This window comes from Larimichthys crocea, chromosome XV (assembly GCF_000972845.2).
Source record: "Larimichthys crocea isolate SSNF chromosome XV, L_crocea_2.0, whole genome shotgun sequence".
Lineage (NCBI taxonomy): Eukaryota > Metazoa > Chordata > Actinopteri > Sciaenidae > Larimichthys > Larimichthys crocea.
The window spans coordinates 2009043-2033064 of record NC_040025.1 but is presented as its reverse complement, the minus strand read 5'-3'; the positions used below and the strand labels follow the sequence as shown (position 1 = coordinate 2033064).

The 24022-nt window shown below is 42.8% G+C and overlaps 2 protein-coding genes across 8 annotated transcripts; one reads left to right on the top strand and one right to left on the bottom strand.

Moving 5' to 3' along the window:
- The first annotated feature begins 286 nt into the window (after positions 1 to 286).
- brpf3b (bromodomain and PHD finger containing, 3b) lies at positions 287 to 12135 on the top strand. 3 transcript variants are annotated; one of them, XM_019270966.2, is made up of 13 exons: positions 287 to 638; positions 1539 to 3238; positions 3353 to 3509; positions 3691 to 3822; positions 4336 to 4464; positions 4947 to 5259; positions 6487 to 6780; positions 7471 to 8070; positions 9804 to 9885; positions 9961 to 10049; positions 10230 to 10324; positions 10571 to 10725; positions 10897 to 12135. In XM_019270966.2, exons 2-13 carry the CDS (start codon positions 1563 to 1565, stop codon positions 11078 to 11080), a joined length of 3906 nt encoding a protein of 1301 aa, XP_019126511.2. In that variant the 5' UTR covers positions 287 to 638; positions 1539 to 1562; the 3' UTR covers positions 11081 to 12135. The 3 variants fall into 3 exon arrangements, with proteins under 3 accessions (XP_019126511.2, XP_019126512.2, XP_010729848.3); XM_019270967.2 differs by having other exon boundaries at positions 7468 to 8070; positions 9964 to 10049; XM_010731546.3 differs by having other exon boundaries at positions 288 to 638; positions 7468 to 8070.
- On the bottom strand, positions 12005 to 23909 carry nr1h5 (nuclear receptor subfamily 1, group H, member 5). 5 transcript variants are annotated; one of them, XM_010731548.3, is made up of 11 exons: positions 23787 to 23909; positions 19743 to 19885; positions 16093 to 16491; positions 15839 to 15979; positions 15586 to 15710; positions 14946 to 15047; positions 14758 to 14854; positions 13674 to 13790; positions 13511 to 13600; positions 13294 to 13407; positions 12005 to 12935 (listed from the first exon to the last, which is right to left on the bottom strand). In XM_010731548.3, the coding sequence occupies exons 2-11, from the start codon at positions 19840 to 19842 to the stop codon at positions 12733 to 12735; spliced, it is 1488 nt and encodes a 495-aa protein (XP_010729850.3). In that variant the 5' UTR covers positions 19843 to 19885; positions 23787 to 23909; the 3' UTR covers positions 12005 to 12732. The 5 variants fall into 5 exon arrangements, with proteins under 5 accessions (XP_010729850.3, XP_019126513.2, XP_019126514.2 ...); XM_019270968.2 differs by having other exon boundaries at positions 19743 to 19881; XM_019270969.2 differs by having other exon boundaries at positions 19743 to 19842.
- Between the last annotated feature and the right edge of the window lie 113 nt (positions 23910 to 24022).

Sequence of the window (24022 nt, the reverse complement as noted above, 5' to 3'; positions counted from 1 at the left end):
AAACATCCCACAGAAACAGAAAAGGTGCGAGTTACAGAGGGATGGAATAGTATATTATTTTTAAAATGCATTTAAAAGCAGTAAATAAAAAATAAAAAACACAAATCTGTATATAAAAAGTCTGGGGACTGTCTGGTAATGGAATACAATAAATTATGATTAACTGGATGAATTTAAAACCGGCCATTAAATGTGGGCAAATTATTTTTTTAAACTCTATTACTGATGCAACGTTGACACGCTATACTCCGATTTTATTTTGAAAGACGTCTCCGGAAGTGGTATGGTTTACTTGGGCTCGTTTCGAGTTAGCGCATACTCTAGACCCCAAATAGCTAGCCAGCTAGCCGAAGGAGGCTAGTATTTCTCCTTCTGACAAAACTAGGTCGACAATAAGCTGCTTCTCAGGTCATTGATGCAAACATACCACCTGCGTTCTCGGCAAACCTTTGGGGGTTGACTGCTTGTCTCGCACACGCCGTGTTGTGGAGAAACGGACGCGGTATAAATTGTCGAAATATACCGGCTGTGGCAGCAAACTGGAGCTGGCTAACGGCAGCTAATAGGCGGCTGGCTAGGCAACCATTACTGTGACCGCCGGCTGTTGAGCTACCTGTGCCAGTCAGTTGCCATAATAGGTAAGATGGCTCAAGTTTGCTACCTACTGTTTATTTATTATGCAGTGACTCAGAACTTTTATTTCCGTTTCTGCCCGCAGCAGTCAAACTTGTGTGCCTTGTCAGCGACACAAAATAACAAGCCCATCTGTTAAAGTTAGCAGCGGAGCTAACTTAGCTGATATCTCAAACTAAACGCTACTTGTCTCCGTACTTTTTATGTCAGGGCACCGCATTAATGTGCCCTTTTTCACCCCGACTTGAACAGACGAAGCGTTACTTAAATATTACGAAACTGTTATTGAAATTTAAACCGTTTGAGATCTTTTAAGAGTATTTTAAAACTGTAAATATGGCTGACATTTTAACTCCCGAAATAGGGACACTGATCAGTTGAGACCGCGGTATTCTTGAAGCTGATTGGCTCTCGGGTGGATCAGTCAAACTCTTCTGAACGCTGATTGGACGAGCCCATTGTGTTGTGGCTAGCCCTGATAACAGTTGCCAGCATTTTTATGAGCTATAGTCGAGAATCATCTACAGAATATTTCTGTACTGCTCATGTATGTGTATTAACAGTGAATAATAACTCTTAGCTTGACGTTTATTCAGCTGTCAATTGATTTTTCTATGTATTTAGCCCCATGGACTGAGTTGGTAAGAGTTATGCGAGTTGAGGTGTGTGAAGGAATGTTTGGCACTTCAGGTGATATTGGCAATATTCCCGCCTAAATGTATCTATAGAAGAATAAGCAAATACTGAAGAACTTAAGATAAAAAATCAGAACAGCATATCATTATAACAACATGTTTAAAAGGAGGAATAATGTCAAAACATTTTATTTTGTAGCACTGTGTTTATTTTTGTACAATATACAAAATATGTTTGGTTTTATTTATTTATTTTTCCTTTTTTAACAGGAGGGAAAGTGTGATTGGTGGCCTATGAGGAAGCCACGTCGAAAAGGCCAGGTGGCAGCAGGAGGTGGAGCTGATCTCCGGAAGTCCGATGTCCGAAAATCTAATGTCCGGAAATCCGATGTCAAGAAGTCCGATGCCCGGAAATCCGATGTCAAGAAGTCCGATGTCCGGAAATCCGATGTCAAGAAGTCCGATGTCCGGAAGTCTGATGTCAGGAAGTCTAATGGGACAGTTGGTGGGCGTGGGGGTGCCCGCCAGCGGTCCCCATCCCCTTACAGCCTCAAAGCGTCACCAAGCAGAGAAACTCTGACTTACGCCCAGGCCCAGAAGGTGGTGGAGGTGGAACTGGATGGTAGACTGCACCGTATTTCTATTCTGGAGCCCTTGGAAGTCATCACTGAAGATGAGATGATGGCTCAGGACATTAGTGAGTGTAACAGCAACAAGGAGAACAGCGAGCAGTCATCATCTCCCACCAGCAGTGCCCAAACAGCCCGCAAACCCGTCACACCCCGAGGCCGCAGGAAAGATCCCAAAAGTTCTCCTGTCAAGTCACCACCACCACCTTCCAAGAACCACTGTCCCAAGTCTCATCCACAAACACCTGAAAAGTTAAACACGTCACACCATCACCACATGACCCTCCCTGAACCCAAGTTCCATGTCCTCGAAACCTTCAAGCCAGTCGAGGCACCTCCTCTGCCTACGGCTTATTACCGTTACATTGAACGCTTAGCTGAGGAGCAGGAAGCTGAGGCAGAATATGACATGGACGAAGAGGACACCGCCTGGCTGGAGATGGTAAACGCTGGGCGGACGTCAGAGGGTTACTCAGCTGTCTCACCAGACACTTTTGAGCTGCTGGTGGACCGGCTAGAGGAGGAGGCATACCGGGAAGCCCGCAGCCGGGCGCCCTCTCAAAGCACTATTGACGACGATGCCTTCTGCTGTGTGTGCCTGGATGATGAGTGCCTCAACAGCAACGTCATCCTTTTCTGTGACTCCTGCAACCTGGCTGTGCACCAGGAGTGTTATGGAGTGCCCTACATCCCCGAGGGCCAGTGGCTGTGCCGCTGTTGCCTCCAGTCCCCTCAAAAACCTGTTGACTGTGTCCTCTGTCCGAACCGTGGCGGCGCCTTCAAGCAAACGAGTGATGGACGCTGGGCACATGTGGTCTGTGCCATCTGGATCCCTGAGGTCTGCTTTGCCAACACAGTTTTTCTAGAACCAGTGGAAGGGGTCAGTAACATTCCCCCAGCACGCTGGAAACTGACCTGCTACCTGTGCAAGCAGAGGGGCCGTGGTGCATCAATTCAGTGTCACAAGGCCAACTGTTACACCGCGTTTCACGTTACGTGCGCTCAGCGTGCTGGCTTGTTTATGAAGATAGATCCTGTGAGAGAGACGAATGTCAACGGAACCACGTTCTCGGTTAAAAAGACAGCATTCTGTGAGGCCCATTCACCACCAGGACAAGAGACCGTCTCAGATGAGGAGAGTGAAGGAAGGGTGGTGGGCAGCAGAGGGAGGGCTAGTAGAGGACGGAGTGCCTACACAGAGGGTCCTATAACACCGAAAAAAAGCAGAAAGACTGACGATGATGCCAAGACGGATAAAAAGAAAGGGAAGAAGAGCACAGAGTCAGCAGGACAACACACTGCTTCACCACAAGTGACAGTGCCTCAGATCCCAACAACCAGGTTAGATTAAAAAAAAAATTCTTTTTTTTTTCCCTTTTTTGACCCAACATTTAAAAGGACAGATATGTCGACCATGTTGACTGTATCAAACCTGCATCTATCTCTGTTACACAGGCTGAATATCATCTGCAAAGGAATCCTCTTCCAGAGGAAAACCCAGTTCATGCAAAGGCTCCATAGCTACTGGTTACTGAAGCGCCAGTCAAGGAACGGTGTGCCGCTGGTCCGGCGTTTGCACTTGAATGTCCAAACACAAAGGAATACTGAACAGGTAAGGGCAGGAAACAGAACTACAGCCTTTGTCTCTGTGAATGGTTTTGAACCCAGGTACATTTTTTTGTGATGGTATTCAATGTAACAAACAATTCTTAAAACCCACTGATTACCTTCAGATAAATTTCTCATACAGTGTTTATACAACGGAGCTCTAATGAATATGTTTTACTTTGTAGCCTGAGGTGGATGAGAAGGTTTCTGCTGCAAGGGAAGCACTGAGATATTGGCAGAAACTGCGGCATGACTTGGAAAAAGCCAGGCTACTGGTGGAGCTCATCCGCAAGAGGGAAAAACTGAAACGAGAACAGGTAACGTACACAGATGAGTTTCGCATGCTAACTGACATGGCGAATTTTAAAGATCTAACGTGCAATAATTCTAGGAATTCAAATTTTACGGTGTCCTCCAAAGTTCTGAGATGTTTGGATGGTCTCACTTTTCTCTGCCTGTGCTATAGAGAGTATACGTTGACATGTTTTTTCACATGATACTGTCCTGTCAACACAACTGAGTCGTGAAAAAACAAAACAGCAGGGGGCTGCTGTGAAAGTAGATTTGCTTAGTGAGAGGAAAATGACCAAACATCCATCAGAATTGAGAATCATATGAAATACAGGACAGCCAGTGGAAATCTGACCATATAAAAACATGAAATTCTATTCTGGTTGTCTGTGGACGTCTTTTGATTTTATCTAATTTCAACAGTGGCTTGGTTAGTTTGAATCACATGGTCCCTCACTCTTATCTTCACTTACCACTTTTTCATGGGTGTTACTTTCACACGTGCTGACATCGTATGCATATTCTCCCAACAACTGCAGGTCAAAGTTCACCAGGCAGCTCTGGAGATGCAGTTGACCCCGATGTTGGTGCTGCTCCGCTCCACTCTGGAGCAGCTACAGGAGAAGGACACAGCCCAGATCTTTGCACAGCCAGTCAACATCAAAGAGGTCAGATATCACTGTTGCAACACAGACCAGGTGTATGCACACACAGTCTATATATGTCCATAAAATATTATTGAAGAGAGAAACACAAGACTCAAAAAAGATACTGGAATACCAAGGAGCCTTGGACACTGTTGTTATGGATGAGAAACAAGTCATAAAAAGTCATACCTTCAACTTTTTATCAAGGCAGCAGATATTTTTGAACAGAGTTATTAACCTTTTGTACTGATCATTAAACTGGGAGAGTTTCATGCCATTTAGAGCTAGAGAAGTGACAGTAACATTATCTATGGATAAAAATTAATGTGACTTTTACTTCAGGAACCAGGGCGCCAGAAATAGCTTCTCCCACCTTACAACTCTACAGGACGTTGGAAAGAAAAAAATCATTCAAACTAACTTTTTCCTCTTGTCAAGTTCACTGCCACTGATTTTGATTTTCCATGTGACATTAACTTTAGGAGTTCTGTCTTGTTCTTCAGGTGCCAGACTACCTGGAGTTTATCAGCCAGCCCATGGACTTTTCCACTATGGTCTCTAAGCTGGAAAGCCACACCTACCACTCAGTGGCTGACCTGGAGGCCGATTTCAGCCTGATGGTCTCCAACTGTCTCCTCTACAACGGCAAGGACACAGTCTTCCACCGAGCAGCGCTGCGTCTTCGAGACTTAGGTGGAGCCATACTGCGCCATGCCCAACGACAAGCCACCAACACCGGCCTGGACCTGGACTCTGGCATGCTCCTCCCAGAGTCTCCACAGAAACGAGACTTTTACAGCTGCACCTGGGAGGATGGTAAGTCAAGTATTTAGTTATATGGTGTATGGTCTGGTACAGACAGAACATTTATTATTTTAAATTGTGAATTCAAAAAAGTGAGAGTAGTGAGTATTCCCTCTTTATTTTAAGTTCTAGCTGACCGGATGCCCTCCCCCCATTCAGTCTAAAAATCAGAATTAAAATACTAAAAGTTAGGGATGCACCAAAATGAAAATTTTCGTCCGAAACCGAATAAAAATTAAATGGTTGGCCAAATACCGAAACCGAATATGAAATGAGGTTGTAAAATTTTTCACTATTTTTTTACTATTGCATAAATAGCCTAGAATAAATTTGTAGACATGTTTTTTTCAAAGAAAGTAAATGTTTATTTAATATCCTTTGAATATTCCAGTAGAATTTTCAGTTAGTATAATTATTATTTCATTTATGCTGTTAGAAAGCCCATGTTGTTTTAATCAGTTAATTAGTTTTTTGAAAGAAATACTATTTAGTTTTATTATATTTCCGGTGAATTTCCATTTTTCCCACGTTCATGAACGCATCATAGTCATTCCAACGGTCATTGAACGCACCTTGCATGTGTGAGACGCTGTAGTTTACAGAGTATATAGCTTTGCTAAAGAGCAGTGTATGATGTATTTCTTGCCTGTGTTTTTCCTATATCCTGCATCGTGGGTTTATTGTGTGTGAATGAGAAAAGAATCAGCAACCCTGGCCAGATCACCGCGCACGTTGTTTCATTGCATCACGCCACTATTCGGCCACTTCACCGAAAATCGAAATGCACTTCTGGGCCATTTTCGGTGGCCGAATTTTCGGTGCATCCCTTCTAAAAGTGGTTTCACATGCGTGAAGTAAAGGAGTAAGGAGGAGTTAGTTGTCTGTCGCACTTCTGTTGATTTCAGATTTTTCCTTTGAGAAGTGGTAGGTTTGATTGAGGTACAGGATTTATCAAGTTGGCAGCAGAGGGGTGGGTCGTGTATTTTAGATTTTTGGATTCGGATACATTTCTCACATACCTTATTATAGATCTGTTTTTTTCTGCATGGGTGTAGTTTGAATCTATTTAAATTTGCTGACTTGTTACTGGTTGATCATCCTTCGTGGTTACAGTATACTGTGTCTGTAGACAGTGTAGGTAGCTGTGGCAAACTGAACTACAGTAAACTAAGTCAGTTTTCAGATACCAGTATTAAACCCATATTTGCTTGTGGTCTAAGTCTTTCCTGTTGTGCCCAGTCGACAGTGTGCTGGATCCAGACAACCGGCTTCACATGTCCGTGGAGGAACAGCTGAAGGAGCTCTTAGAAAAGCTGGACTTCGTCACCTCCATGCGATGCAGTGGCGCCCGAACTCGTCGCATTCGCCTGCTTCGCCGCGAGATCAACAACATCCGCTACAGGCAGGGCCAGCACCCCCGCCACAGCCTTCACAACGGACACCTGAAAGACGACGAGGACGACGACGAGGACGCAGAGGAAGACGACGACAAAGAAGCCAAGGCGGACAACGGCCTTTCGTCTTCAGACAAAGGTGGGTGATGAAAAGCACTGACGTTTCAACAGTATGAAATTGCCAATGCATGAACCTTTTTTTAAAAGCCTCTTTTTTTCAATGAGACCAGTTGTGAACATGAGCTAACGGAACATTGTCCTCAGGTAATTGAGCCAGGGTCCCCCCCACGCACCAACCCCAACCACCCCACTGTCTCCAGTCTAGTAAGTAGGGGCCCACAGAGTCTCGTTAGCCATGGCTGCCTCACAACTCCTCTCTCCCAGTGCACTCTATGTCTGCACCTCTTCTATACATCACTCTCATGGACTCACCACTCTCCATTGGCCACGTACAGTCATGCCATACCATCCCACTTCTGACTACAGACTAGTCCAGTCAGTCTCTTGCTGCCGTAGAGGAGGGCAGCAGAGAGTCTGTGATTTGTGTCAGTTAAGTCATAAAACAGTGTTACCATGTTGCTGGTGTTCAGTTGTGAGAGCAAAGTTATTTACTCACTCGTCTTGATAAGGTCCTCCATATCTACAGAATACCTCACCTCCCTTTGGGCTGTGGTTAGACTGTTAGAATGAAACCATTCTGAAGTGACACCATTTTCCAGTGTGAATACTACACCGCCACATCACACTACATACTAAATGGGCATTCATTTCAAAGAAACCCAGTGAAACTGAATTTCATTTTTTGTTTTTCTCCTCCATCTTCCAGAAGACCTCAAATCCACCTCGCCCCCAACACTGGAACCCACAGGGCCGGCTCCTCCTCCACGACAGGGGGACGCACCACTAGAGCCTCCCACCCTGCGGCCAATCACAGGGGAGCCCCAGTCCCCCAGATGGCCCTGCAAACGCCTAAAGCTGGACAGTGACCTCTCAGACAGCACAGCAGAGAACATTAATTGCACTAAAGCACAGGAGCGCCCGGCGTCACAGCCTCCCATTTTGCACAGTGAAGGACAGGCGGTGACCAACGGCCTGCCAGAGCTCAGCACCCCCCCGCGGCCCACCACCGGGGGAGTCGGACGGCGAACCTCCATATTGTTCAAGAAGGCAAAGAATGGAGCTAAGCTGTTCAGAGAGAGAGACAGCCCTCTGCTGAACGGAAAGGGGCCGCAGGACGACGGTACAACCAACACCCCGACAGCACCCAGCTCCGCAGCCAGTACCCCATGCTCCACACCTTTGTCCACTCCATCCAAGACCCCACAGAAAAGCCCCGGACCCCCTACACTCAATGAAAAATGGACCCCAAGTCGAGACGCATGCTCCGATAGTGAGCTGGAGAAGACACCAAATCATACACTGGAAAGTGGTGAGAAGCTTTACTGAGTTTAAGATCCTCCACCCAGGGCGGTGTTTGAGAGCTGACTCAGCACTGAAGTCACTCAATGTGTTGAGTTTACATTTATTATCAGCCATGTGTTAAATGATTACCGCAACAAAATGTAAAGTGGTGTACGACATGTTTACCACTAAATAATATTAAATGTAGCTACATTTAGGGCTGATTGATATGACAGAAAACCTGCTCACAATCATTAATTTCCCTATAATAATTTAAACAATGTGGATATTTTATATATAATTTGACAGTGCTGCTATTTAGATGGCAGTGTCCAGATAATTGAAAGATTGATTAGTTAGGGTTGGCTAGTTTTATTAACATAAAACAACAGAATAACGTTGTGTAAACAGGACTTGGTTCAGCATAGATTACATTTAAATGTAAATCTGTAACAAACATTCTTTTTCTGCCAAACAAAACAACACAGAGTTTGCGTTGTAACCTGTTAAGATAATAGTGTGGTTGCTGAGATTGGAGATATTCAAACCACTTCCATGTAGGGACAGGAATGGATAAGATTTTATTGAATGTATTTATTCTTCTTATCAGTCCCATTCCTTAGTGATTTCCTTATCGATTCCTGATCAGTTTTCTAAGTGGAGGGGGAGGGAAAAAGTTGCAAAGGCTCCACAGTTTAACTGCTGTTTAATTTTGGCACAGTTAGTCGGAGCTCGATGTAACAATAGTCTGTCTGTCTTTATGTAGAATGAATGAAATGAGAGAGGATTTGTACAGTGTTTGTTTTCAGGTTGTTTTTGTCAAGGGAAGAAATCTAAGCCTGTCTGCATGGAGCCAGGGTTACTCGAACAGGATATTTACACTCTGTAACAGATGTACTACTCGGTTAGCAGTGGCACATACATGGGGATTCCTGGAATTTAAGCTCATGTCGTGCAGAAAGATGTTTCAGCATATTGCCTTGAAATGATCGTGTCGTGCTCTTTCTTTCAATTTCTTCTCCCTCTCGCTGCAAGTTTCCAGCAGCGTACAGTTGAATGTCATTGTTTGCCTTGTGCGACTGTCAGAAAAACACGATAAAAGGAACTGATAAGCTCCGAGGCACAATTATTGTGTTTTTTTATTTTTTTTGTGAAGTAGAACATTTGGAACTGGAACCAGTTCACTCTGTTTATGGAGGAGCTCAGTTCTTGTGCAAACAGGCAGTGACACAGACGGAGAGAAAAGAAAAAAACTTTGGTTTCCCTTTACTAACATCCACTTTTTTCACCAGGAGCTCATACTATGCCTATTATATATATATCTCATTTATTTCTGCTGTGTAATTGGGCATTAGATGTATCCATATCAACTGAAAAACGTCCAGAGTTTATCCATCGAGATTATCGCTCAGCCCTAGCTCCAGAACAGACGTGTCATGCGTCTTTCTTCAAGAGGATAGGTGGCTGTCTTTCATTTTTATATTACACATTTTACAACACGTCAAACTTAATTCTGAGTAGTAATCGTGCATCCTTTGAGTTCTTTGTTCTCTGCCCGATCTCTGCATATGAACTTCTTCTTCCTACTTAAGTCACCAAAACAAACATTACCCATTGCACCCCCTTTATCTGTGATGAATGTGTTCCGTTCTCTTTTGTTTTCATTAGATTAATCATCCATTCGTCATCTGTCCAGTTTAAACCTCGTGGTCTTGTTATTTCAGCAGCAGCTCGTCTGAGATTTCTCTCATTTACTTTCAGGACTGACCAACGGCTTCAACAAGCACAAAGACGGCAGGTCCGACTGCGAGTACAGCCCGTGTCCAGTCCTCCACAAAGAAATGTAAGTGTATGTGTTTTCAGCAGTTGTTTGGTTATAGTAATGATTGACATTAATGATACAACAACTGTCTTACAGCAGCTCGCCACCCAAACGAAGCCTTGGGAAACCAGCTCTTTCCAAAGTTCCCTTCCTAGAGATAGTCAACGGAGACTCTGATTACACTGGTGTGTTTTATTTCAACTGCATTTCTTTCCTCTGCATACCATTGCATGTCATTATCTTTTCTTGCTTAAGTGTGCCTTAAGCAAAGGAAATGTGTCAAAAATATAACCTTATTGGGAATATTTATGCATGAATGTTCTGTTCTGATTCATAAAATGTCACCGTCTGCTGCTGCTTTGCAGGCAATGGCAGCCAAACGTCTGAGGATGAGACAGAGCTGGAGCCTCTAGAACTGGTGTGGGCCAAGTGCCGAGGATACCCCTCCTATCCTGCTCTGGTAACTTTTTGTTCTACCTAATATCACCGAAGCACCACCTAACATGAGCTGTCAACAGTTGGTGAAGCTCTTAAATACTATAGGCAGCTTTCGCTAAGCCGCACTGTGAGGAATTCAAGTTGACGATAGTGATTTAGTCAAGAGAAAAACAAAAATCAGCACTTCCCCCGGGATCATAGGACAGCTGTGTGCAATGATACAAACAGACCTGAATTCCCAGTTAGACTGACTGCGTGTTTGTTCCAGATCATCGACCCAGAGATGCCCGAGGAGGGCCTGCTGCACAACGGGGTGCCCATCCCTGTCCCACCCAAAGACGTCCTCCATCTGGGGGAGCAGAGGCAGGAGGAGACCAACGAGAGGCTTTACCTGGTGCTGTTCTTTGACAACAAGCGGACATGGTGAGGGTCAAACAGGGTCAACTGTCCTGTCAAATAGGATGATGACTAGTTGATGAAAGTTTTTTTTTTTAATTGTAAATAAAATGAATATAGTTTTATATATTGTAGTTATATGTAAATCTGTACATCCAAAGGCTCCAGCAGTCTAAATCTGTCTCTTTGGTGCTATAGGCAGTGGCTCCCACGCAACAAGCTGACACCCCTGGGTGTAGACGACACAGCAGACAAGCTGCGCATCATGGAGGCCCGCAAGTCCAGCATCCGCAAGTCTGTCCAGGTGGCGTACGACCGCGCCATGATCCACCAGAGCAGAGTCAGCCACAACCACGGCTTTGTAGCCTCCAACTACCTGTAGAGGGCAACGGTGAGCCCTGTGTGCACCCACAGACAGCCACTATGCATTTCTCTTTGGTCTTAATGCAGCAGGTGGGCCGAGTCCTTGCTGCCAGTCGAATTTGTATTCACACTGTGGTCTGAAGAGGTTGCTGTGGCAGCACAGAGCCCTGGACTGTAGTTCATTACAAAACCACTAGTGTCTGACACGCAGAGCGGTGGCGTCTGCCTTCGAGTTGCAAAGCTCCAGACGTGAATGGAGTTACCTTTAGGTCCTATGTTGCTGCAGTCGGTAAGCGTTGATTCCCTGTTCAGGGCTGCATCGAGGTCTGTGCTTACTCCACCTGGATGTGTTGGAGCTGCGTGTCTGGATCAAATGTAAAAGAATTCCCTTCTATTTTGTACAATGCTACTGCCAAGGAATCAAATTGTCAAAAAAGAGATTTGACATATTTATATGAAACGCAGAAGACGTATGAATGGATCACTGCCATCTTTTATACAATAGCTTTTTACATTTTAATCTTTTACAGAGACACTTGTATATTATAAAAGGCACACTTTGTGTACATATGTATGTGTATTATCAAACCCAATTTAATTTAATGTTGCTGTTTTTAAAAATGCGTATTTCAATCAACCCACAGGGGGCAAAGCGAGGCTGTGTATATTTGTGGAGATAAAATAATTCCTGACTTGCTGCAGTGTACTTTAGCTTGTCCTTGATGTAATTTCATTGTGCTGTGTGCGTGTTGCGTGTGTGTATGTGTGTACATTCAGAGCATACAACACAATGAGCCATTGTTCTTTATATTTGAATTCTCTTTTTTGATACAGAGAGAAATAATTTATTTATGGAAGACAGAACTATAGAAATAAAGCTATATTGGTTAAAGTTGAGAATTAAATCTTATTTAAAACAAATGGAGTGAGGTTTTAAAAAAAAAAAAAAAAAACATGCAGCCAACATTTTAACAGATGAGTTCACGTTTGGTTTGACGTCGACGATTTTACTCTAGAACCAACCGCCATCGTTCATTGTTGACCCCCCCAGAAGAGTCTATTTATTGTCGAGAGCCCCATTTTATCAAATGGAAAAATACACCTTTTATAAGCTTGTATTACCTGCGTATTTTACCTGCTCACCAAATATTTTGTCTCAACCAGTATTTCCTCATTTTGGGAAATAAATGCTCTATTAAAAACCTTTTGGGATTCTTAACTGCGGTTTTGTGTTTTTTCTTTTGAAAACCAAAGTTCAGTTCTCCTGCATGATTTCATCATAATAATCACTTGTTATCCCTGATTTCAGCCAGAAAATTCTCATTTCCACTGATAACTTTTCATTTTTGTTTTATTTTTACAATACTCAGCATAATGAAAAGTACTGTTAGGTGTACATGTTAGCCGTATACAACAGTTATAAAAAGAACTATAAAATATCCTTTGTCCGAACAAACTACAGCAGTCCACAAACACATTTCAGTCCCAATGGAAGCGAAAATTTAACTAAACACACAACAGACCAAAGAATCAGGTGAAAACTTTCCAAAATATTTTGTACAATTTCTCAGCTCATACAGGACCATTTAGTCCTTAAATTCAAACATAAACTTCCCCAGAGATGATAGTGATTTTTTTGTTTTTCCACCATTTCCAATTACGTCCTGTCCGTCAGAGTCCAGACTGCTGTCTCGTCAGGAGGAGGTAGTTGTGACGGAGGGTCCGTAGCTCCGTCAGTCGGCCCAGCAGCCGGCCAAACCGCTGTGGTCCCCCTCTCGCAGCTCCAGCCTGGGCCCCACACACCCTGGACAGCAGGTCCAGAATCAGTTCCTGCATTTTCTCAACACAGCTGGCTGCCTGCAGGGACGCACGGTCTGCAGAACCAGGACATACAGAGAGAGAAAGACATTTCACAACACTAAAACACAGACCAGATCTATTGCTTTGAGTTTATATCCAAACACAGACTGGTGCGTTCAAGTTGCCAAATATCGACTGTATGGAAGCAGGCCCACAGTTGTCCTACTTTTGCTGCAGAGCCTGGAAGCAGTAGATCCATTTCAAGCCTTGATAAAGTCTTTAGTCAGACTGACTGAGTGAATCATTTTTACTATCACAGCCTCCTGTTTTCAATGATTATTTCCAGCTGCATAGAGCATTTGGATGTCTTGACATGATAGCTGATTGGATTTTATCTGATCAAACATCCACAAACAAGACTGTTGATCTGACCTGAGCAGAGCAGAGCTGTAGCAGTGAGCAGGGTGTATTCAGCCTCCGTCACCCGCAGCGTTGCCATACTATGGAAGAAGTTAAGCACCGGCCCGAAGAGATCGTCACTGCTTCCTGTTCACACCGAATAGGAAATGGATTTTTGTGTGAGTTAACTGTATTTTTTTCTGTTTTCACAGGATATAAGATATTCTTCTGAGTGTAGGTCAGGATTCACCTGAGTTGTCCAACGTCCTGCTGTGCATGTTTTCCTTTGACTCTACGTTTCTCAGACAGTTGTGTGTCGACATGCTGTAGAGCTGCAGGGCTGACGACAAGAGAAGAAGAGTTCAATCGGATGCAAGCACAAATTACAAAAGTGTGTCTGTTGGTTTATTCACCTGGACTCGGGCTTGTTGGGTTTTGGGAGAAGTGCTGAGCTGAGAGCAGGAACATGACCTCCAGTGAAGACACAGACAAGAGTGAGCTCTGGTCTGAAAAATCCAGGAGGTCAAAACCTATGAGGGCAACAACATTGTTTATTTTTATATACAGTTTTAAATATTGATTAAATTACAAAAGTTCTATGTTATAAAAATAAGGATTATACTGCGGTTCAGATGTTTTAATTGATATAGTGTGTGTGTGTGTATCCTGTCTTTTGCATGTCTCATGCACTTCCCTTATTTGGCCTGTGTTTTACTGAAGCTGGCAGAGAGAGATAATTATAAATCAATAGTACAAGTAGAGGAGAGACAAGTTAGGGAAGTATCATTTGGATAAGGAACATCCTGTTCATTACTGAGCAGAAAACCAAAAAAAGACGTTCTGATATTATCTGTATCAGTGGGGTTGTGTCCGAGACAGCCCATTAAAAAATGTATAAGAACCAACTGTTAGAGGTTCACAGGGAGCCTTTTCTCTGTAACCCACCTTTTTGTGTTGCACTGTTAAACGCGCCTTCTTGTACAAGAATAATAAATTCAACTTAAACCTTGATACTTTGAATCCAGTCTTCCTTATTAAAGGGTTCTTCATAAAAATTTCAATAACATTATTCGTTGTATTTACATGTTTTTACTCCACGTGTGTGATATGACATTATATTATGCTCACTTGGTACAGTGGCTGTGACAATGGGTGGTGCTACATCTTTACCATGATGTATTTCTCTATCTATGTCGTTTATCCCAGCTATTATTATTACAATGAAGATGCCTGATTTTCAATTTTATAAACGAAAAACAAAACTTTATAAGGTCTTCCTTGGAAGTCTTTATTTATATGTGGCAAATTACAGGGCAATAGTTGTTGAGATATTTCTGGACCAAAGTGGTGGAACTACAAACCAACCTTGCACATCGTAGGGCTTGACTTAGCTTAGTATTTCCTTGTCCGACTAAAGTTATATTATAATATTTCCCTGTAGAAAAACACTTCAGAATGCAAATGATAGATTCATAGTCATAGTATTGTCAATCTTACCTGGTACTGTCCTGGCAAACTGTAGCAGCCTTTGCAGCTGGGGCGATACAACATCAGACAAGCCCTCGCCTTCTTCTGTACACGGCCACTCAAACAACTGAGAAGACACAAACAAGAAACCATGAAGGCCACATAAAAAACCTGACTGTGTTTTAGGAAAGTACAGCTACCACACTGTGACGACCTACCCTGCTGTGACTGCTGTCCTGTGCTCTGTACAGTCGATGGGCCTCCACCATCCTGTCAACAATATACTTCTGGTCCTGGGTTAAACTGGCAGACAAAGCCTGCTGCAGATGAAAGTAAGCACAACACGTTAGATCAGTATTAGTAATATGATATCACAACAATCTAACCAGCCAAGCACCCAACCAGCCGACAAAATGTTGACCAAACAACATTCTACTCAGTCATCTCATCACCATTGTCTTCTTAACCATTCCATCAACTATCTAACAAAAAACAACAACTAACAAACTAATCCCCAACTACCCATAGAGCAATATAACGTATCATCAGTGTAACCAACAATCCAACTGTCCAGTAGGGGTTGGGAGGTATGAGAATTTACAATGAAAAGATCAAAATTTCTCAACTGTGGGAGAATTTGCTGTAGCCTACAGTCTACACTGTGGTTTTGTCCAGATATAAATAATTTTTCACAAAATGTACTATATTGCAATATATAGTATCAATGCTGCAAAATAAAACTGCATTTACCGTGAACCGTGATCAGTACTTGTTGGCCTTGACACCAGCATGACCAAAAAACTGACACAATCCATCCAGTCAATAACAACCTCATCCACACATCCTGATTTCTGGTACCTGTCCTGGTAGTCTGCTGCTAGAGCTGACCCTCCTGCTGTCTGTGTTCTCCTCTTCCTCCTGTCCTCTGCCCTTACCTCCTTTCCTGAGTCTTTTGGACTGGCACTGCACCTCCGTCAGAAGGCCTAAGGGGGGGAAAAAACACATTGTCAGACTCACATCAAACGAACTGCTGATTAGTCTCATCAATCTTTTATAGCATGATGTTTAACATTTCATTTCATGGAGTTAAAGTGCAGTAGAGGTCTCTTACACTCAGCCAGCATTCCCACAGCACGACACTTCCTGAGACGGCAGTCTTGGCACTTCCTCCTCATGTACATGTCCATCTCACAGCCACCACCACTCTTACAGTGATACACCGCCTTTTTAGTCACACTACGCCTAAAGAAACCTACAGCGTCCAGATAAAGAGGGGTAAGGATGAGGTGGAGGTGAAACTAAATGTCAGGAGAATACAAATATGCAGCTCTGGAGGAAAGAATAAAAAGAAAGCAGATGAAATACCTTTGCATCCCTCGCAAGTAAGAGCGTTGTAGTGATACCCTGACGCTTTATCTCCACACACCACACAGAGCTCGTCCTGACCTCTGCTCTTCCCTCCCAACCCCACCCGTGTCCTCCGCCCCAGAGGCAAACCCACTGCTCCGAGCCCCTGAACCATGCCCCCGCAATGGGACACTGGGGTGGGATCGCAGGGGGCCTCCAGGCAATGAGGGCTGTAGTGGTATGGAGGATGGCAGAGCTGTGAGGAGGAAGAGGACGAGGAGGGAGAGGAGGTGGAGGATGGTGGAGAGCCATAAAGAGAGAATGGCAGGTTGGCATGGCTGTACTGTTGTTGTGTGTAAGGGAGCAACTGGAGGTCTGGATCCTGTAGGGGGTAGCCCAGAGGGTCAGCCAGCATGTCTGAAATGGAAAAAGAAAATGGAAGTGCAGGTGAACAAAACTTTTAATGACTGCTTTGTCGGTCAGAAATATTATAAGTTTAAAAACTAGTGAGTGAGCAGGATGGCGGCAACAGTATTTTCACACTCAAAGAACTTCTTAGAAAACTGGTAACTTCTTGGAAAACTCGAAAGTGATGCAACCAAACCTCTTGAAAAGACTAAAAACCGACAATGATCCTGCTAACAAGTATTATCTCTGTGCCATAGAGCTCATTCTTTGTCCAAACCTATTAAAAACACATCATAAACAGCAGCAGTGTAATTTTTTTTTTTAATCAATCCTACATACAACATTCTGCTGTATATTAATCCACATCTGTAAATAGTCCCCCAACATATACACTATTTCCTCCTGTTGGAGAAATGTTTGCTACAAATCACAGTGCCCAGCTGTTTTACAAAATGAAACTATATATTTGTGACTAGTTTGTATGTGTTCAGTTGGAACCAACGGGCTTGAAGCTGATTGCTACAGACAGGGTAGGGAAACTATTGAGAGGAAATACCTTGTTGGTTTTGGTCCTTTCATTGAAAAAATATGTAATAAAATATGAAAAAAGAAAAGTATATAATGCCAGATCAGGACTTTAAGAACGAGTGATTTTACACTTGCACGGTATCTTAGGGTTAGGTTATAGAGTTTACATGGAACATGAGAAATGTGGTTATTCATATGCCTGTATATACGATTCCAATAGTATGCAGGTTGTCTGTGTAGGGTTGTGTCTTAAATCGTGTCAGCACCATGAACTGTCAACATGTTTCTCTCACACACCTACACACATCTGACAATCGCATTATCCAGACCAGAAACATGAATTAACATTTCAAGCGACACTATTACGCAGTTACAAAGTCAAAGAGAGTCATAGGAATGTGGTCTTACGTGATTCGTGTGATTTCGTTGCTTTTATGGCTCTTTTGGGATATAATAAAACGCTGAGATTGAGACCTTGTGAACTTGTTCAGACTGCTGAAACAGGATGCAGCTGAAGGCTCCAAGTGCCATTTAGGATTTTTTTGATCCTGTTTTCTGGATGCTTCATTCAGTCCGTAATGGCTGCTCGGTGTTGTGACGGACTGAAAACGTCTTTGACGTGTGGGTCAACAGCTTGTGTTTTGCAAATCCTGTCTCCTTTGAGAAAACATGTGTGACCACTGGCAGCCTCTTAAAGTACAGCTGGACCAGTACAACTGGGACTGCTGCTGTGGGATCTGTTTTGCGCTGATTAAACGGAGAGCCCACCCGACTGTCAGGAGTCTCAGGACTGCTGGAGAATTAAAGGATAAAACATGTTGCATGACGTTGACCCTGTTAAAGTCTGCCTTTAATTTTTGACATGGAAACCATTCATCTATGAGTTCCACTGTGTTGTTAAATGGCCACTTCAGTGATTTAGAGTTGGCCTTCTATAGAGTTAAGGGAATCGGGGGACAAATAAGCAAAGGGAAACGATAAGCTTGGCTCTGTCCTCTTTTAAAGCCCACTGACTGACAGCCAAATGACAGAAGTCACTGTGCCCACCCAGTCAAGTGATTTGATGTAAAACCACCAAATGGTGTAGAGGTGTAGTTAGGTGGGCAGAGCTTAGGCTAGCTGTTTCCCTCTGACTATAATTTCACATGGAGTGCCCTGACTGATTCTCACTGCTGTCTTCAACCTCGCCTAATTGAAAATCGATGAATGATAGTCATCCAAAGACCCCCTGCTCTGATCGAGGAAATGTCAACAGGATGATCATTTTTAAGGGCATTTATTAACCCCTCCTTACTCCTTTTGTCTTAGTTCTCTCTCCAGATGTTTCCTGTCTGTACCAGACTGTGGCGGCGATGGTTTTGGGGGGGGGGGGGGGGGGGTCTTTGCATTCTCGACATGTGACAGAGCTGTGATTCGCACTGTTTGTAAACCATTTGAGCACTGTCTAAACACTCCTCAGCCTCCCTTCCATCCCACGCACACTAGGGAGCCAAACAACACCAGCAAACTACCCCCCATGTCTCCCCCCGTCCACCCCCCTCCTTCTGTTCCTTCTAAGGGCAGGAGGGTAGACAACCAGGGGGAATTTGTTGACGATACACGTCAGTATAAATAGATCCTCCAATGCACGCTCAGCCTCCCTGCGTGCTGTGAATGCAGCAAGTCGGCTGAACCTCCTCAGCAACTTTTTTTTTTTCACATCATTGAGTTCTCAAAGGTGGTAAATAGAAGCTTGGCGTTCATTCATCATCTGTAAGAGTGAATGGGATGAGGTCGGGGTTGCACACAGAGTTAGCACATCCTCGTTGTGTAACAACATAAGTGGGCCTATGTAACTTTAGCTAAACACAAGTGACAGTTATGGGATGATGTTAAATGTGCAAATGTAATTTTATAATATCATTAAAATAGACACAAAAATCTGACTTTTACAACACTGAACAACAGCTGACACATATTTAAAACCATTACATATTTACATATGAGTGATTTAATTGCATCAGTTTGATATTAATGTTTAAGGTGCATGAGTCTTCCATTAGATTCTTGTGTTACTTTAAAGGGTCATGTTATAAATAAAAAAATAAACCAACATATCATCTATTTCTTAAAACTGGTGATAACTAACCACGTGGATAACTTGGGTTTTATTTATCTAGGTGAAGCAGGTGAAACTATTGTCATAGGAAATATGTTCTACTGAAGAAAAAACAACCAACCTGTGTGTTCTTTGGATTACACTGAGTTATAACCACTCTGTTTCTAGACTAAAAGCGCCACAAAGGAAATTTATTCCAAACTAATTAAACCCAAACTATTAGTAATTTTGGGCGAACAACCATTCTCCTCAGTAGAAATTAAAGTGCAGCAGCTGTGTCTCCTTGTTATTGCACGTAAGAAACATTTACCTTGCTGTGCAACTGATGACACAGCGTCATTTGAATTAACCACTGACTGATAACGAAAGAAAGAAAGAAAGTGCTTTGCAAATAAAATGTGCACACATTCAAACCACTTAAGGCCTGAACACCCATGACTAAATATTCCCTCTTCCCCTATGTCTATTTAAATTAAACCATTGCTTTAAATATATTGGTATCACATGCAAATGTGTCAATATGTCACACAACCTGTTCTAGAGAAGAAGGAGAAGGAGAAGAGAAATTAAAAGACTAAGCAATAGTGGGATAAAAAAAGTGGATGCAGAAACAAAAGTGTCACTGTGGACTCACCATAGTACTGAAGCTGCTGCTCTGTGGAGCAGTAACCATCCGAGGCGGAGAGAAACCCCCCTGCTGAAAAGCTCATCTCCAACTCAGTCCACTCTCTCATCTGGACAGAAGATCCTCTCTTTAGCTAGCAATATGGGATCTATCTTCACACACACATGCAAAGATATAAACATACACACACAGTTACTCAGAGGATTCACACAGATATGAAGGATCTGGGAAGTGCGGAGACATTCCTCAATCCCCAGGATGCGTCCAGGTCTCTTAGCTGTCCAGGCTGATATCCCAGCCTATTTTTAAAAAAGAAGAGAGCAAGAGTGCAGCTGAGGCTCTTGTTCTGTGGTAGATGATGTGCTGGAGGAGGTCTTAACCGTCCCCTGGGGATAGAAAATAGGGAAAGCAGGGGACACCCAGGAAGGGCAGGGATGGGACTGTAGTCCAAACAGCTGGACCTGGCCCGGGATTTGACAGATCAGAAAACAGTGAGGATGGATGGATGAATAGAGATGTCATCCCTCATGGGCAGCATGAGCGACACTCAACATTAATGGTGATACGTGTATGTTTGTGTGTGTGTGTGTGTGTGTGTGTGTGTGTGTGTGTGTTGAGGTTTGGCCTAAATGGATGTATCCCAGAGTGCAACAGCTGGGCTGGGCAAAGGAAACATTTTCTCAGTTTGATCTGATGAGTTGAATAAAAGAATTCCCATCATTAAATCAGTTGTACAAAGTTTTTTTTTTTTTTGAGTATTTCATGAACTAAATCCTGCTTGTGAAGTTTTTGGACGCAGGTTCTTTCCAAATTAAATAAACCCTATTACTTAAATTGAGTTTACTATTCCTAAATATAGTGTGTGTATGTGTGCACGTGCGTGAGCTCTGTATGTGTGCGACTGTCCATGTTTGTCCTCCAAGCCTTGGGAGTGTGTTTACTCTGTCTTTTGTTTACGGCTGTTCTGTTTGTGCTGCAGTTAATATTGGACAGCAGTTAGATTTAAGGGGCTCTGGGACCTCTGCCTCCCCCACAGACAGTTAACCAGGCCAGGGTAGAGCGAAAGAAGTCGTGGCCTGATCCACCCTGAGGAGACAGAGGAGTGACCTCAACACTGGCCTGCAAATCTCTGAGAAGGACCGTTTGACATGCAGCATGCTTACTGAGGATTAACGGTGTCCTCCCACCCGCATATCATCCCTTTAACTGGCTCATTATTGGAACCAGGACTGAGCTGCAGTTAACAGAGGGTTACAAAACCGTCACTGTAGCCTTCACTGGAATGATCACGATCGATCCCAGTCACAAATGACACAGGAATTCTGTTGTTAGCTACACAGAGTCAGTCCTTTGAAGATTATGTCCAAAGGGTAAATTGGTACACATGTGATGAAACTCCATGATGACAACACTGCTTCAAGATCAATTGTACCTTTTGTAGGAAAAACACATACTAAAGAGAGCAAATAAATGAAATGGAAAAAAAAGTGTACATGTCAAAAAAAACTACAATCACTTTTGTTGTAATACAAAACCACATAAACATATGAATTTTGCATTGTTGGTGCAGGATTTGAATGGCCAAATAGTATTTTATAGTGTTTTATAAAGTCAGGTGATCTGAAAGATTCAACCACATTTGACCATATCTGTACCACATTTCATGGCAATCAAACCAATACTTGCAGAGGCGAGCAGGAATATGATCATTTTACAAATATTTGGTGAACTGACTCAACCGATGATAACACTTGAAGGATAGAAAGTTATCACAACTCCTTTTTGTGCACCAAATGTCATGCTGATCCGTCCAAATAACTGTCGAGACATTTCACTCAATCCACAAATTACATGTGTGGTGGCATTACAGGAAACATATGGGATCATTAGGATTCATCATCTGGGGAACTTTAAAAGTCAAATTTTATGTCAATCCATCAAGTAGATAAAACAAAATAGACAAGATAAGAGAAAACTTTGACCTGCTGCTGGTAATTGAGGAAAGATTGGGAAATCTTTAAAATCATTAGCATTCATGCTTTGGGCACCATGATATAAGATAAGATAAAAGATAAAGCTAATGGTTTTGAAAATGTTTTTCAAAGACAAAAATACCAACCAATCGCCAATCTGCCACTAAACTAAACGTCAGCAGTTCACCAAAATCTGTAAAATTTATGTTGCCATGCTTTGCTAAAAAAACCCAGCATAACATAAACTGCCACTGAGGTAACATCAACTCACTTTTTGGGGGATGACATGCAGGAAACAGCCACCAGTTGGCTGCTCTACCAATTGAGCTAAAGGACACCCCCACATCAACCCACTTTATTCTAATTCAGACCAACCTGTTTGATTTACTAGAATAATCTAAACGACTGACTAAAAGAGTCCTGTTTCAATAAGTTGACCTTTGTTTCTTGAAATGTTTTAGATTACTAGATTGAGTGAACTTGTTTGGTTAAAAGTCTCACCTCAGAGGCAGAAAATGAAACTTTCTTCAGCCTGGGCATTAGTTTAAATTAGATATTCACTGCATTGCATGAATATAGCTGAAAGAAAAGTAAACAATTTGAAAATAGACACATTGCCCACACACTGAAAGAATATTATCATCTGCGTAAAATGTAAATTTCTCAATATGAAAGATTGGTGGTAGTCCCTGGAATGGCATGGACCCATTGCTAAAGAAGAGTTATTCTGTTGTTATTTCTGTTGTCACGTTCCAACATATGTGGCAAAACAAGCCATCAGCCACCCCTCCAAATGCTTCTGACCTCTGAGGAACAGAAGGAGGATAGAGAGCAGGCAGCAGAGCTCGGAGTGACACTAAACGATAGGGACATTGTCTGAGAATGTGCAAATGTTGCCATGGATCTTCTGGAGGTGTCACACTGTTGGACACAAGCCTGATTATGAGGGCTTATCCCATGGGAGATGAGTGTCATGAATGAAGGAAGAGAGCATAGGGGAAGGAGGGGAAAAAAATTAGTTCACATCAAGGATTGCTAATTCTACTGGACTCTGGGGTGTGGAGTCATGCTATTAATTGGCTTGCTTTGCACCAAGTCATTTCCATGAAACCCAAACTTAAATAAACCAAACATAAAAGGTCAGCTTTTCCTCTGCAGTTCAAACCAAAGAACAAACTGATGGCATGTGCTAACCCCTAAACTCATTAGTCCAGAATCACTCACAGTACAAGCCTGGAGATACATTCAGCACATCATAAATCCTGTTCAGGACGTCCTCTCCATGTGGCCTGATCCTCTCTTTATCAGAGAGCTGCTGGCTGGTAGCTGCAGCTCGATAAAGGCCTGGACTGTTTACTGATCATAGCAGGAAACTGACGCTTACGTTTAAGTGGCCTCAGTATTCGTGAGTAAAGTCCATATCTTGTGTTTGAGCGTATGTGGGTGAGTGTGGTTTGGGAGGGGTGTATTCAGCTATCATGAGAAGGAATGTAAATGGTCAAATAGTAGTCACGTTTACTTAAAAGCATCTGTTTGAAACCATTATTACGAGACTGTACTTGAAAACGATGCTAATTATCTTAAATGTTTTAATTTGGAATCAAGGTTATGTATGCTGGATGTAATCAAATACACTAAATTCCTCATACAAACAGTACCCTCCACTAGTTATTGGAGCATATAAAGACTGGTCATTATATCAATATCTGTAATCTCAATCAGTTGGTGTGAAATGCACTGAAAGCTTTGGCTACGACAACCTTTCCTTGATGAATTGTACACCACGAAGGAAATAGGAGCACAAGATTCAGACCATCTTTACAAATTTCCTCCTTTTTTTTAGTCATATAGTGCTAATAGCATCTCCAGTGGATCGGTTTGCTTTTTCACGCCTTTCACTTCATCAAGGTTTCTTGATGTGAAGAAATTCATATACAGAAATGGCAAAAAAGTGTTGAGTTAAGAATCGTGTATCCCCTGAAGATAAGAGAATGCAGGACATGCAAAGGTCAAAGATCACGAAACAAAGTTGCATTGGTTTACGAATAATTAAAGATATGTTAAGAGGTTGTGAGCTCACCGTTGATGGTGGGAGCCTTCCTTGTTGCACCAAGTGTCACGTTGTCCTCTCGCTTTGTCCAACTATCGAACGTTTGGTAAAGTTGGTTCCAGCGCAGCCTCGATCCTGACACACACACACACACACACAGAGTAAACAAATGAGACAGTTGCTCTTGATTTGTGTTTGAGCTGCAGGAAACTGACCAAAGACTGTTTTGCAGGTCAAAAGTCTTTTATGTGGAGAAATTGGGGAAA

What these genes read in the sequence shown, in the direction of transcription:
- brpf3b (XM_010731546.3), top strand. Translation starts at nt 1,563, where the DNA reads ATGAGGAAGCCACGTCGAAAAGGCCAGGTGGCAGCAGGAGGTGGAGCT. An exon ending in CGGAGACTCTGATTACACTG is followed by an intron (nt 10,050 to 10,229) that starts GTGTGTTTTATT and finishes GCTGCTTTGCAG; the next exon opens with GCAATGGCAGCCAAACGTCT. An exon ending in ACCCCTCCTATCCTGCTCTG is followed by an intron (nt 10,325 to 10,570) that starts GTAACTTTTTGT and finishes TGTTTGTTCCAG; the next exon opens with ATCATCGACCCAGAGATGCC.
- nr1h5 (XM_010731548.3), bottom strand. Translation starts at nt 19,842, where the DNA reads ATGAGAGAGTGGACTGAGTTGGAGATGAGCTTTTCAGCAGGGGGGTTT. An exon ending in GTTTGCCAGGACAGTACCAG is followed by an intron (nt 13,791 to 14,757) that starts GTAAGATTGACA and finishes TTGCCCTCATAG; the next exon opens with GTTTTGACCTCCTGGATTTT. An exon ending in CCCAACAAGCCCGAGTCCAG is followed by an intron (nt 13,601 to 13,673) that starts GTGAATAAACCA and finishes TCTTGTCGTCAG; the next exon opens with CCCTGCAGCTCTACAGCATG.